The sequence below is a fragment of the Terrapene carolina genome, unplaced genomic scaffold, assembly GCF_002925995.2.
Source record: "Terrapene carolina triunguis isolate 2854851 unplaced genomic scaffold, T_m_triunguis-2.0 Scaffold523, whole genome shotgun sequence".
In the NCBI taxonomy this organism is placed as follows: Eukaryota; Metazoa; Chordata; order Testudines; family Emydidae; genus Terrapene; species Terrapene triunguis.
This window is the reverse complement of record NW_020664874.1, coordinates 887,132-902,685: the sequence shown is the minus strand read 5'-3', so window position 1 is coordinate 902,685 and position 15,554 is coordinate 887,132. Positions and strand designations below refer to the sequence as shown.

The following is a 15,554-nucleotide window of genomic DNA, read 5'->3' as shown; positions in this document are numbered from 1 at the left end:
ATGGCATTTCAGCCTCATATTGTGCAACTCCAGCATCATAGTGGAGAATTTCAGGCACACTGAGCATCTGCTCAGTAAGTGCTATTCTCCTGGACATAAGAGGCACTCATTGTGTCTATTTTCAAGGCTATTAGTCTATCATAGCATGTACAGGGCCCAAAGCCTGAAGGTTCAGTCCACCAAGGGGGTGGGGGTCAGCTATTAGTACTCTGTTCAGATGGTCAAAGTGGTTGAACAATCAATGTAATCAGAAGAGTTTTGAAGATATTTAGAGGATTTGTCAGAAGATTTAGCCATAGCTAAGAGCTAGTGGTTAAGACTCACCAGGTTCTGCCTTGCTGCCACAGGCAGTAAGAGGGAACTGTGGGAACCTTCGGCCCTTTATGCCCTTGTACAGAGTCTCAAGAAGGCAAAGGGCACATGCACAACCCCCACGGACATTCCTGAAGGATAGGCATACCTATGATGAGATCCATACTGACATCTTCAAAGAGCCATTAGAATTATATTCACACCAAGTTGTTAGGATATAGATATTCAGGCCTGTCTGCAAAGGCCTATACTTTAAGAATTTAGGTGTATTTTTATTACTTAGCTAGTTATAGAGGTATAAAAGAGAGAATCAAAATCACTCTCTGTATGTGTAAAGGACAGTGAGGCCTGGTTCTTAGGCTAAGGCCTTTGGCTAAGCAGCAGAGGCAGCCATAAGCTGAGAAGTGAATGGTCACATCCTCACATTCCAAACTAGTCACATTAAAATAAGGTGCTATTGGGCTGTTAGAAATACAATTCTGTCCTGATATTCCTGTCACCTCCAGAGACAGGGAAGAGCCTAGAAGATGTAAAAGGAAACTTAGTGTGATAGCATCCTGTCTGGCAAGAACTCACTTATCAATAGACAGCTGAAAAACCCTTAAGTCTGTATAGATGTAGTTGTAAAATTCTTGCTTCTGTATTGTTTTGTATGTTTATTTGCATGGTCTCTGTTTGGTTCTGTAATTGTTTCTGTCTGCTGTATAATTAATTTTGTTGGGTGTAAACCAATTAAGGTGGTGGGATATAATTGGTTAAATAACCATGTTACAATGTGTTAGGATTGGTTAGTTAAATTTCAGTAAAATAATTGGTTAAGATATAGCTAAGCAGAACTCAAGTTTTACTATATAGTCTGCAGTCAATCAGAAAGTGGGGGGAGGGGAAATGGGAACAGGGACTGGGGGTGGGGGAACTGGAATCATGCTTTGCTAAGGGGGGGGAGAATGGGAACAGGGAGACAGGCAGGGTTCTGTGGTGTCTGAGCTGGGAAGGGGAACACTAAGGAAGGAAACTGGAATCATGCTTGCTGAAAGTTCACCCCAATAAACATCAAATTGTTTGCGCCTTTGGACTTCGGGTATTGTTGCTCTCTGTTCATGCAAGAAGGACCAGGGAAGTGAGAGGGTAAAAAAATAAGCCCCCTAACACAAGTCCACTCCCTGAACAAAAACTTCTACCCCACAAGCAGAGATTTTTAATAATCCAAAAAGGGATAAAAGTCAGTAATTCCAAGAAATCCCCTAGGGACTTTGATATATTGGCAAACTATTTTACATTTTTCTCAACCAAGAACGTCTTTGCAGACATGAGGCGCAGTACAGCATTGCCATTCATTCCTGTCAATGGCTTGTTCCTCCATTATTAAATCCAGCCTGGCCACATCCCTGCATTCTATGTCCTACCATCTAGTCAGTGGTCGGCCTCCAGGTCAAACTGACCTTGGTTGTGCTTGCATTGTTTTCTTTGGCATCCTATCAGGTTTGTCTTCTGCAGTGACCCCACGATCATAATCTTTTAGTTTTTTTGAAGAACTCATCTCGACTGCCTCCATCCTTCTGATGTCAGTTTCCCTTAATGCAGCTGCTTCCAGATCATAGAATAATAGTTAACACATTGATAAATTTTCACCTTGGTACCAAATTTAATGTTTTTATCAGTCCATAATTTCATTAATTTTTGTGCAGCACTTGCAGCTAAGGCACATCTCCTTTTAACCTCATCTCCGTGAGCACTTATCAGGCTTCCTAGGTACACAAGATTCTACTTGTCCTATGACTTCCCAGGGGCTACACTTCAAAACTTCATCTATTATCCCTTTTCCAAGATACAATAAATGCCAAGAAGACTAAATAGTTGCAAGTACAAGTTGACTACAGGAATTTTCCAAGGTAGCAAAGAGTAAACATGTCTGTCAGTTATATGTCATCTATATACACTAAGGAGCTTAACTCTAGATCATCCAATGTTATGCCCTCCAACTTGTCTAATGTATTAATGTCCAGTTTAAGAACAGGATGAAAAGTGATGGCTATTCCATGCCCCCTTGTCTTATACCAAACTTTTACGTGAAACAATTGTTTAATTTCCCACCAATTCTCACAGCACTGCAGGAGTCTTTTTACAAAGCTTTTAGAATTGCAATTATCTTACCTGGAACACCATATGATTTTACTACTTTTAATAATGCTTCCCTCCAAATCAAATCCCTTCATGTTGGGATACTACAACATAGAGGCATATATCCCAGGTGGTGAATTGGGGTGGCCCCAGAAAAGGTACAATGAATATTATGGAATAAGGAAACAAGAGTAACTAGGAGAAGGAAAACTGATTTCAAATCAGGGCAAACAGCGCTCATTTAGCCTCTTGTGGCAAGTCTGTGTAGGAGAGGGAAGACTTGGATTTCAAATCCAAGCTGTCTAAGCTCATTAACTTTGGAAGGCAAGCAGACTAGGGTGGAACCACTGATACTTGTTCTTAAAAGGCCAATAGATTATGATCTGGCATTCCCATGAGCTGAAGAACATGGACTGGCCTAACATGCCATTTCATCAAAAATTCACTTGTTATAGAAACAGTATAGCACACTAAGCTGACTTATATTGATTTCATCCCTAGCCTAACAAACAGAAATGGTCACAGCTTTTGGATAACGGTTACACATATTACTCGTACAGTGAGCTGGAATGTTAGAACTCTCTTCACTCGAGGCAAGACTAAACTAGTAATGGAGGAGATAAGGAAGTTACCAATTTCCCTTGCTGCCTTACAGGAAATACATTGGCTAAGCACAGGAGAGATAAGAGCTGGAAATTACGGTTTACTGCAAACAATCAAGTGGACAAGAGAAGCATAGATATGGGGTCACTATAGAAGTTGACAAGAGAACCGTTACTTGAATTAACAGCTGGAAACCGGGGCCTGTGACAATCCACTCAGAAAGGTGACTATGGCCTAAATAAACTATGCATAACTGCGACTGCTGTTATGCACCAACAGAAGCCAAAGAAAAAGAAGGGGACAATTTTCTCAATAGCTGGATAGCTCTGTAGATGAGATTCTTGATCACAATATAATTCTGATAATGGGAAATATGAATGCAAAAGCTGGTAATGGATATGGTAAGCAAACAAGTAGTGTTCAACCACATGGCATCGGGATGGCAAATGATAACTGGGAAAGGTTAAGAATTTGCTGGGAAGCACAATCTTATTATTGGGAGTACTTGGTTTCCTTACAAAGAGATGTACAAGGTTACACGGAACTCACCAGATGGTAAAACCAAAAACCAGACTGACCATATTATCAGTAAAAAGGCATAGATGGTCACTATTCGATATTAGAGTCTCAACTGCCAAGGGTGGCAGTGATCACGAACTACTAATGGCAAAGATTAAAACTAAATTGAAGTCCAAGAAAAAGATGTAAACAAGCCAACTGCTGAGAAAGTGGAAGACGTAAAAGCATTATGCAAAGCAATGAAGAACTCACAAAGACTGGATAAGCAAAGGTTTGGAAAGAAGAGGCTCAACATCTAGAGATGTCAAGAAAACAAGATATCGAAACGGTATACAAGAGGTTAAATTGTATGGAAACACAATCAGGCCAACGATGCTACCAATAAAAAAGGCTACTGGAGAATTGACTTCAATTGCCAAAGAGGTGCTGGAAGTATGGTAGAAGCATTGTGACAAAGTGCTGAACCCTGCCATTTGCTCAGACGCAAGCATTCTACACATGCTGTATCAACATGGCAGCTTGTAAGACAGAATGGGATATCTGTACTGAACCACCACCGAAAGAAGAAATAGAAAAATCTAAGGCAGTTCAAAGATGGGAATAGACAACATAACAGCTGTGCTGCTAAAAGCCAGCAGGAAAAATGCTATCAAAGTATTAGAAAAAAAAAATACAAGAAGGTATGGGAGCAAGAGAAGGTATCAGATGACTGATTGGCTAAATTGTAAAGAAAAGTGATCCTGCCAATCCAAATAATTAGAGAGGTGTGAGCTTACTGTCAGTACTAGGAAAAATCATGAGTGTAACTGTCAGACTAAGACCAGTTTTAGAGGAAGCAGCAGGCAAGGAACAGTGCCCCTTCAGATTGGGCCAATGTTGCATTGATCAGAAGAAGGGAAGGTAGGTGGGAAGGGGGAGTAGAAAGGAACTGGAGGGTATAACCCTGCTCCACCATGCTGAGGACTCAGCAGTCTGAAGTTATAGCTGTCCAAGCAGGGAGGAAAAGGGGAAGGTGGTTGGAGAACACTGGAAAAGATGGATCCGGGGAATAGTCTGGTAGGTCGCCCACGGGTGCACCCTCAAAACAACCATTTGGCCCCTTGCTCATTACTGGGCAGAGGGCGGAGGCAAGTGGCTTGGGCGGTGCTTGTAGCCCTTGGCTTGTTTGTGGGGCTGGTCCTGCTGAGGCTGGCTCCCCTGGCCCTGAGGCTGCTGCGGTTTGAATTGCTTATACAGCGGGGCTGGGATGTAGAGACCCAGGGTTTTCAGGGTGGTGCAAAAGTCCTTGAGGTCACGCAACTTGCTGTCCGTTTGCTCTGCAAATAGGGCTCATTCGTCAAAGGGCAAGTCCTGCATTGACTGCTGGGCCTAGGTGGACAATCCAGAGAGGAGCAGCCAGGAGGCTCGCCGCATGGAGATAGTGAAAGCCATGGTGCGGGCAGCAGCAGCAGCAGCATCCGACGCCGCCTGGAGGGCCACCACGGTCGTGCCCTCATCAAGGATCGCTCGGAACTCCTTGGAAGCCTCAGGGAGCAACTCTTTGAACTTGGCCATGTTTTGCCACATATTGAAGTCATATCAGCCAAGGAGGGTTTGGTGGTTGGCCACTCTCAGCTGAAGGCTGGAAGACGAATAAACCTTACATCCAAAGAGATCCAGTCTCCACAAGTCTTTATTTTGGGGGAGGGGCAGGTTGTTCTTGCCTTTCCTTGTGGTTAACCACCTCAATCACAAGGGAATTGGGGCTGGGTGGGAGTATAAGTACTCATGCCCCTTGGCTGGCACAAAGTACTTGCATTCGGCCCTTTTAGAGATGGGGCCAGGGAAGAGGGGGTCTGTCACAGGGCATTAGTGATTTTGGACACCCCTTTATGAGGGGATAGAGCCACCCTGGCAGGAGCCGAGGAACAGAGGCCGTCAAATAGAGAGTCCGAGGGCTCTTCTAACCTGGGGCTTCAGGCAGAGGAATTGGAAGTGACCCTCTTCAAAAGTTCCTGGTGCACTTTGGCTTCATCCTGAGAAACTGGGTGAGGGTGCCCTGTGATGTCATCACCAAACGAGGCTGAGGATGATGCCAATGCCACAGGAACCTCCACGTCTATTGGTGGTCCAGCAGCTTGCTCCCCTGGGTCCTCCTGCACCTGTGGGGTCTTACCCCTGGAAGCCTCGAGCACTGGAGGGGAACGTGATATCGAGGCTGCTGGCCTCCGAGGCTCCTGACACTGATCGGGCAGCCTGGGAAGGTTGGGTGAACCCCAAGGGTTCCACGGGTACCATGGCGCCAGCCACTGCGCTTGGGGCCACAGGACAGAATTCGGTGCTGACGATGTAGGCAGCACCTCAAGTACTAGGATTTGTCCCACAGTCAGGGAACCTCGCTCCATGCTGGAGCTATAAAGTACCGGGCGACCAGGATTGGGCGGAGCGGTAGCTTGTCTGACTGGTGCCGGTTGCTGCGTCAAGAAGCTGATCTGAGCAAAATTGGCGTTTTGGTCGGGGTCTCAGGGACTGATGGCATTCGGCAGATCTGCGGTGGACACCCAGCGATCCACACCTCACGCTACTCGACCAGTTCCGGGACGCAAAACAGGACCGGGAGCTACTATGGGCTGGTTGTTGGATCTTCCTAAGTAGAGTGATGTCCTTCTTGGAGATGGGCAATGACGGCCCAGCGATCAGCAGTCTCTGATCTCAGATCGGGCCCAAGCCGTTGGAGATGGTTGGGGCTGGTCCCGGAGTTCTTGCCAGGTGGCATGTGCCTCAGAGGGTCTGTGCCAATCCACCAGCGAGGAATGCCTCGAGTCCCTTGATTGGTACCCCCGGTGCAGGGACCGAAGAGGACTCCGCTGAGCCTGCCTCTCTAGTCCTGAGGCGTGACGGCTTCAGGCGGTCGAGCAATGGCAGGACGTCCCTCTCGATGAGGAACTGTGCCGCTGAGTCAGGGACAGATGCATAGGTCCCAACACAGGTTTTCCCTGAGACCAAGGTACCACTGGAACCAGTGTGGGTGGCATCGGGAGCGTCAGGATCTCCTGAGCTGTTTGAAGGGCTTCGGGCATTGACGGCACCTGAAGCTGGCCAGGGCCTGCACCGCTATCTGGAGTCACAGGCGAAGTATGGGATGGGCTGCACCGCTCGACTTGAGCTGGGGCCTGACTTCCCGAAGGAGGCGTTGAGCTGCCCAGCCCAGGTCTTGGCTCGCCCCCAGCCTTCTCCTTTCCCTTGCAAGAAATAGGAGATCTTCCCCCAGTCTTTTTCGGCTTCTTGACCAGAGCTGTGGAGGGAGACTGGTGCCGGCTCATGGCCAGCACCCGCGGAGCACTGCACATGGAGGCCACGGTGCTTGGTGCAGAGTTGGACTGCTGTTCCGGTACCAGAGTGAGTGGTGACTCCATTAGGATATCACGCTCCTTCTTTGTCCTAGGTTTGAAGGACTTGCAGATACAATACTTGTCGCTTATGTGCTACTCGCCTAAGCACCTTAGGCAGCTGGTATGTCAATCACTGATGGGCATAGGCTATTTGCAGCGATTGCAGGGCTTAAAGCCTGGGACCAGGGCATGCCCCGTCCGAGTCCCATTCAGGACTACAAGAACTTCAAGAACTACTACTAAGGGTAACTAACTGTAACAACAACTACCTACAACTATACTACAAGTGCTACAGAGTTCATACGAACAGAGAACGAGACAACGCTAGCCGAAGCAGCAGATGTTCCAGCACCGTCACTGGTGGCAAGAAGGAACTGGGGGGGGGGGGGGGGGGGAGCCGGCGGCACCCCTTATACCACAGCATGTATGCACCGCTCCAGGGGGCGCCAGAGCCAGTGCCCTACGGATACTGTTGATGGAAAAACTTCTGGCACCGGTGCATGTGGCAAGCACACACACCTAATATGAAATGGACATGAGCAAGCACTCGGAGAAAATAATATGTGATCGTGTAAATTAAAGAATACCATAAACATATGTAAAAAGGAGGAAGAACTAGGGATACATAAGAACTTTAACTCTGGCTGAGTTTCCTGACTTGAGTGTTTCCCTTAGAAACTGCTAACACTAAGGTTGCAAGTACTGAAATTATAAATGTATAGTGTTCCATAAATCCACTCTCTCTTTGGAGTGAAAAAAGGTATGGTTTCATTGTTGTAGTTTCCTTAAAAACGCTGTAGTGGAGTTACTATTTACTGAGTACATCCTTGTGGCCACATATTTTGTAGGTACTCCACCTCTGTTAACCCCACTCTTGCAGGTCCCTTAAGAACTCAATGCAGCATTTCATGTGGCTAACAGCATCCCCACACAGGGCTGGTTTAATAACAGAAGTGGTTCACGCAATCCTCATGGTCCCCATGGCACTCTTCCTCTGCCCCAGTCTGACATCCTTCTGGCAGCCACACCCTGGCAACTTCCAAAACCCCTGCATATTAGGGTCTTCCCTGCAGAAGCCTCTCTTACTTCCTGCAGTTGCCTAATCTTCCCTCTTCACTGCAGCCATCTTCTGCCCTTTATAGGGAATTATCTTATCCAACATAGGCATGCCTCTTCAGTAATCAGGGTTGGCCAGCCCCACACACTCCAGCAATAAGCCACCCTGTTACAAATACATTAATGATGATTTATCTGCAACACTGTGACTTACTCATTTCCATGAATAGCTGTCTCTTCTCTGCCATTGTCCTTCTCCTCTTCCCGCTCTCCTCAATCATTCTACAGACAAAAAAGTTAAAACAGTGTTAATGCTACCAATTCTCCTAGTACAAAACCAACATACTGCAAACAAAGTTTATTTTCTTCATCAAGTGAAAGATTTTGATCTGTTCTTGTCAAATCTAGTCAAACAACAGGTGAATACAAAGTAACAGGCAAAATCCGCAAAAAAGAAAATACTACTGTCAAGCAATTACAAAACTTAATCGCGATTAATTGCACTGTTAAACAATAGAATATCATTTAAATATTTTGGATGTTTTCTACATTTTCAAATGTATTGATTTCAATTACAACACAAAATATAAAGTGTACAGTGTTCACTTTATATTTATTTTTGATTACAAGTATTTGCACTGTAAAAATGATAAACAAAAGAAATCATATTTTTCAATTCACCTAATACAAGTGCTGTAGTGCAATCTCTTTATCATGAAAGTGCAACTTACAAATGTAGGGGTTTTTGTCTTATATAACTGCACTCAAAACCAAAATGATGCAAAACTTCAGAGCCTACAAGTCCACTCAATCCTACTTCTTGTTCAGCCAATCGCTCAGACAAACAAGTTTGTTTACATTTGCAGATAATGCTGCCCGCTTCCTGTTTAGAATGTTACCTGAAAGTGACAACAGGTGTTTGCATGGCTCTGTTGTAGCCGGCATCGCAAGATATTTACATGCCAGACGCACTAAAGATTCATATGCCCCTTCATGCTTCAACCACCCTTCCAGGGGACACGCGTCCATGCTCATGACGGGTTCTGCTTGATAACAATCCAAAGCAGTGCGGACAGACGCATGTTCATTTTCATTATCTGAGTCAGATGCCACTAGCAGAAGGTTGATTTTCTTTTTTGGTGGTTTGGGTTCTGTAGTTTCCATATTGGAGTATTGCTCTTTTAAGACTTTTGAAAGCATGCTCCTCACCTCGGTCTCTCTCAGATTTTGGAAGGGACTTCAGATTCTTAAACCTTGGGTCAAGTGCTGTAGCTATCTGCAGTGAAAGTGTTCTTAAAATGAACAACATGTGCTGGGTCATCATCCGAGACTGCTGTAACATGAAATATATGGCAGAATGCAGGTAAAATAGAGCAGGGGACATACAATTCTCCCTCAAGGAGTTCAGTCACAAATGTAATTAACTCATTTTTTTTTTAAACGAGCGTCATCAGCATGGATGTATGTCCTCTGGAATGGTGGCCAAAGCATGAAGGGGCATACGAATGTTTAGCATATCTGGCATGTATATACCTTGCAATGCTGACTACAAAAGTGCTATGCAAATACCTGTTCTCACTTTCTGGTCACACTATAAATAAGAAGAGGGCAGCATTCTCCTGTAAATGTAAACAAACTTGTTTGTCTTAGCAATTGGCTGAACAAGAAGTAGGACTGAGTGGACTTGTAGGCTCTGAAGTTTTGCATCATTTTGGTTTTGAGTGCAGTTATATAACAAAAACACCCCTACATTTGTAAGTTGCACTTTCACAACAAAGATTGTACTACTGTACTTGTATGAGGTGAATTGAAAAATACTATTTATCATTTTTACAGTGCAAATATTTATAATCAAAAATAATATATACTTTGATTTCAATTACAACACAGAACACAATATATATGAAAATGTAGAAAAACATTCAAAATATTTAATAAATTTCAATTGGTATTCTATTGTTTAAAAGTGCAATTAAAACTGTGATTAATCGTGATTAATTTTTTTGAGTTAACCACGATTAATCAACAGCCCGAGAAAATACATATTTTTAATCTAGTATTCTTTGGAACACAGAGTTATCTTATATTTTTGAAGGGCCTTTCACGCTTTTGGGTGCCATATTAAAATTATTAGCCTATTCAGAATGGCAAAAGTGATCTAAATTGGAAAACTCCTAAAGATACATTGTATCAAGTAATATTATTGAAAATATATATATTGAGATTTTGCTTCTGCTCATTCAGATTTCCCAAAATACCAAAGCAAGCAAGAAAGGACCAATTTACATCGATATTTAAATTTAAAAAAAAACGTTTCCAATTTGGTGAAATCAAGATTGAAATCAAGATATGCTTTAGGAATTATTTTTGGGAAGTTCTATGGCCTGTTCTATACACTTGGTCTGACTAGATGATCACAATGGTCCCTTCTGGATTTAAAAATCTATGAATTCCATTTAACATCTCTTACTGACCATGATTACATTATTATGCAACCCTAAAGAAGAGCAAGTGTAAGTGACTCAGCTTGATGTTGATATAAAACCAAAGATTTCATACAGGCAAATGTTAACACAATATTCATCAACTACTTAAATATAAAAGTATTGAAGATGCTTTAGGGCTTTATTGTTATTAAGCGAAAGTAGCAGATTAAATTACTTCATGATATTAGAATCATTTTGATTGAAAGGAACTTCTTAAGTTAGAGATCTAGTTCACTGTCATGCAACATGGCAGGACTGATTTCATTACGCCTATAAGGCATAATAAAAAATGAGTAAGTATATAGTCTTGGCACTAAATTCATTCAGTGATAGACTTTCTACAGCTTCCCTTGGCAGCTTCTTCCACTACCTGTTAATATTTATTTTCTGGAAAGGATCTTGCATTATATGACACTGCATCTTGAAGGATCCCGAACCAATTTAATTACCCATTGATAATACAAACCATACACAAAGTACATTGCTCATATTTCTTTAATTTCCACATTTATATACATATTTAAGAAATCTTTTAACTCAGAACCATCAAGCCGTGCATGTAAATTGTCCAGTTTTCTGAAGACAAGTTCAACAGTCTTTCAGAAACAGCAGCAGCATACTGCATAATTGTTGTTGCTCTTCTCTGGACTCTCTCCACATCTTTCCTAAAAGTGAAAACAACACTCCAACAGAGACCTCTTCTGTGCTGGGGAGAGCAGGAAAATTACCTCTCCTGTCTTATATACGACACTTCTGTTAATACATGCCAGAATATTATCCTTTTTGCGCAACTGCATCACATTATTGACCCTCACTCAATATGTGATCCACTATAATCTCCAGATCTTTTTCAGGAGTATTGCCTAGCCAGTTATTCCCCATTTTGTGGCTGTGCATTTGATTTTTCCTCCTTGAGTGTAGTACTTTGTACTTGGCTTTACTGAATTTCATCAGTTTGAAGCGACCAGAGGAGCTAGCGACCAGGAGCAGCTAACAGGGGAATTTTGCAAGGGAACTTTGCAAGAGAGGGGGGGGATACACTTAACATTCTTTAAATTTAAAGCCAAAAACACCCTCTGATAAAAACAAAACATCAACAAAGGAATGAGCTGCAGCAGTAAAAAGAAATGCAGGCAGAAGTCCAACAACAGAGTGGGGGCTATCCAGTTGTATTTCAGGCTCCGGTTGAGCTTCTTGCGCCGGTTTAGCTGCTGCTGCAGGCTCTGTGGCGCCCTTTGGTGCTGGCTCCCCTAACTCTGGTGGGGTTGCAAACACAGGCTCTGGTGCTGACTGCTCCGTCAGTTCCGATCCTTGGGCTGGTTCTGGCTGGGTCCCAGGAACTGGATCTACAACCGCTGCCATAGACTCTGGTCTGGTTCCACCACCTCTGGCTCAGTCCCTGGGCCTGTGGTATCAGGGGATCCAGACTGGGTCCTTGTAGGAGGCTCAGGAATGAAGTTAGGTGTGGAGGCCTGTTTAGTTTGGCTGCAGGTGACCATCCCCACCCTTTTTGTTAGCCTCACATGGTTGGCTAAGTCTTCTCCCAGCAGCATGGAAATGGGATAATGGTCATAGACTGCAAAAGTCCGTATTACTGACCAGCCCTTGTACTGGACAGGCAACTTGGCTATAGGCAAGTTAAAAGAGTTGGCCTTAAAGGGTTGCACTATCACTTGGGCCTCTAGGTTGATGAATTTGCAGTCCACCAGGGATTGGTGGATAGCTGACACCTGTGCGCCAGGGTCTCTCCACCCTGTAATCTTCCTCCCGCCCAAACTCACAGTTTCCCTTCGCTCTGGGGGTATTTGCGAGACATCTGGGCCTGAAGGCTCTCGGTGGGATCCCAGGGTGATGAGTTGCAGTCGGCTGGTGCTCTTGGGGCAGTTGGCCTTCACATGCTGCCACCTCTGCTAAGGGTCCACTGAGTTGTGGCCTCAGCTCCACCATATACTGGTCTGGAGGGATGTTGTACCCAAGGCAGGCCCTTTCAAAATTTTCTAAGAAGGCCTATGTATCACCGCCTACCTTGTATGTGGGGAATTTCTTGGAATGGGGAGCAGTACCTGGAGGAGGACAGTTAGGGCTACCTTGCTGACCCAGCTTAGCCCTTTCTAGCTCTAAGCGCTTCAGCTCTGTCTCCGCCTCCAAGCGCTTCGCCTCCACTTCCAAGCACTTCATCTGTAGGAAGAAATTCCTGTCTTCCGCAGTTAGAACTTGGTCTGAGTTAAGGGCATCCCTACATCTTGGCACCTGGATCTTGAGTTGGGGTGGGCTGACCCTCCAGGGAAATCTCCGGTCCCCCATCCCCTCCCTGCATTTCTGTCATGGAGCTGGATGTCTGGGCTTGATCTGGGTCTGCCTTCTTCATGGTGTGCCGCTTTGGGAAGACTGGTTGCTCTAGGGTTTCGGTGCCCAACCGCAACCTCATGCACAGGGCTGCCCTATTCTAGCCTAGCTATTTTGTTGCCCCGAAGCTAGGGGAAAAAAATAAACTGCTTGTTGGACTCCCTGGCTTTTCAGACTGAACCCTCTGTGTGCCTGTTCCCCTTCAGGCAGCAAAGAAATGAAAGTAGAAAAAAAAAAAAAACTCCCTGGCTTTGCAGGCTGCCAAAAGGAAAAATGTGTCCTTTTAAAATCCTGAGGTCTGTGCCTCTGGTTCAAAATGATCCCACCGCTCTGCCACCAGGTCAAGGCTAATTCCCCACTCTGGCACTTCAAGTGCAGAAAGTGGGTGCCCGCAAGGATTCTAAAAATTAATACTGGCCACTCCAGGCTTGTATTAAACTCCCAAGGTTACAGCTTCTCTCTGACCTTGGGTTGGTAGAAGCTGCCACCACCCAAGTGCAGAACCCCTTTGAGAGCCCAGGAAGGCGCACTTGGGAATTCCTTCCTGTGGGGTACCCTCAAGTCCTTTCATCACCCCTCGGGGGAAGAGTTGAGAAAGAAAAACAAAGGAAATTAGCTGTTGCCACCAGCTAATTAAACAACATGGGCACAAACCTCTTAAGACACAAAAATTCAATTCTGTTCTTTAAAAAGGTAAATTTTATTAATTAAAAAAAAAAGAAAATACATCTGGGAACTTCAGCTTTTGCTAGATTTAAAAAAACCCAACTACAAGGATTAAGCATCAAGAATAGCTTTCATGAGGTCCAGCTTAAAGGTTGCAAGCAAAACAAAAGCACTTGGGTTAGCACAGAGGAGTCCACAAGCCATAATGAAATAAAAAGAGATAAACCTAATTGCGTCTTCCTAGACATTTCCTGATCCACTTACATTCCTGGAGTTCAAATTACACCCCTACCTCGATATAACGCTGTCTTCGGGAGCCAAAAATCTTACCGCGTTATAGGTGAAACCGCGTTATATCGAACTTGCTTTGATCCACCAGAGTGCGCAGCCCTGCCCCCCCCGAGCACTGCTTTACCGCATTATATCCGAATTCATGTTATATCGGGTCGCATTATATCGGGGTAGAGGTGTAGTAGTTTCTAGGTATAATACTGAGGATTTTTCATACCTGGCCCCAAGCCTCTTACAGCATAACTGCACTGTCTCTTCTCTGCGGGAGAACAACCTCAGAGAGACAAAAGTGGAGTTGTTTTTCAATTTTAAAAAGTTCTAGCCTTCCGATTGGCTCTTTTGGCCAGGTGTCCACTCATTTCCTTTTACCTATGCATAGCAGTGAGGCTTTTTAACCCTTTACAGGTAGAGCAATTAGAGAACAGCTACTCAGAGAGATTTTATAGCTACTGGCTGGCTGGCTGGGTGTTCATAAAAGGGAGCTTCCCCCCCTCTTCATTTATCACACCCATATTAAAAAAAAAGTCTTACAAGCCATTTTGTTTAGAGGCTTTAGTTCACCCAGGCAGCACGGAGGAGGAAGCAGCTCATCTGGAATGCAGAGGAGACAGGAGCTGGGCCTGGGAAAGAGTGGAATGAGTAGACTGGGACAATGATCCTGGAGGGAAACGAGATTAGGATGTGGCAGTGGGATGGAGGAGGAGCATACTGAGAGAAATTGGATGAGGAGCCCAGGGCAGGAATGAGGACTGGAAGCCAAGATAGAGAAGATTGGAACTGGGATGAGGAATGGGCCTGGGGTGGAGGCAGGGTGAATAAAAATCAATGATTTTTTTTATTTAAATTGGATTTTTTTGATAAAATGCTTGAGGAAAAAAACCTATCTAAAGATAAAGATATTATAGCTCAAAGATATCTCATCATGGAATAGGGATTATAAATTCTAATTCTATAGTGAGAGACAATATATTCATGTAATGTTTAAGAAAAGTTTTGTAAATGAGTTCCAATAGTTCATGGATTAGGGACCCAAATTTATGGGGTTCCAGGGGCTTCTGTATAGATTATTTAGGTTAATATTTTTATCTACCCACTGGGACGCAGTCCTCAGTCTAGAAGGTACCATCAGAGATGCTTAGTTTTGCATGTTATCTCTGGAGACACTGTGGATTTGTGTCTCCAGAGATAACATGCTTGTTAACAGCAAAAATGTTTTAAAATAAATAAATAATATATAGAGGTGAGAAATAACAGACCTCAACACTATTGTCCCTCTGCAAATTTTTGTAAACCGAGTCAATCCCATACCTCTCTCTAAAAGTGCAAAGTTTCAAAAAGTTCAATTAATAGAAGATTGTTGGGGGTGGAATAGATCTGGACAAGGAGAAGTAGTCTGGAGATAAATGTGAGAAGACAGGGACAGGCAGTAGAAACAAAAGTGAAACTGCAGCATATTCCAGAAGTCTTGAGGTCTTTCTGAGTGTAGCCTTCATTGATTTGAGATCTACTATACCATTCTCTCACTAGAAGGGAAAACCTATAATGGCAGCAGGCAGTAAAAGAGACCCAGTTTGGGAATAAGAACCATTCAAGAAATATATGTTTACTGATGATGTTTTAAAGAAAGTTACACCAGTGGAAGTCACTTAAGCACTTAGATTCAGAGACTGTTGAAGTGATAATCTCACTTAACAGCAGTAGCTTCTTCTGCCGGTGTAGAAAGAATATTTTCTTCCTTTGGACTAATTAATTCCAAATTGAGAAATTGTTTGGGACCTGAAAA

The 15,554-nt window shown here is 43.9% G+C and overlaps 1 protein-coding gene across 1 annotated transcript in view; it reads right to left on the bottom strand.

Moving 5' to 3' along the window:
- Nucleotides 1-8,263, bottom strand: part of DTNB (dystrobrevin beta) — a 292,486-nt gene extending 284,223 nt beyond the window's left edge. The window contains exon 1 of the mRNA XM_029913228.1: nucleotides 8,197-8,263. Within this exon, the coding sequence (XP_029769088.1) occupies nucleotides 8,197-8,263 (67 nt within the window). The remainder of the gene's footprint in view (nucleotides 1-8,196) is intronic.
- Nucleotides 8,264-15,554: the final 7,291 nt, after the last annotated feature.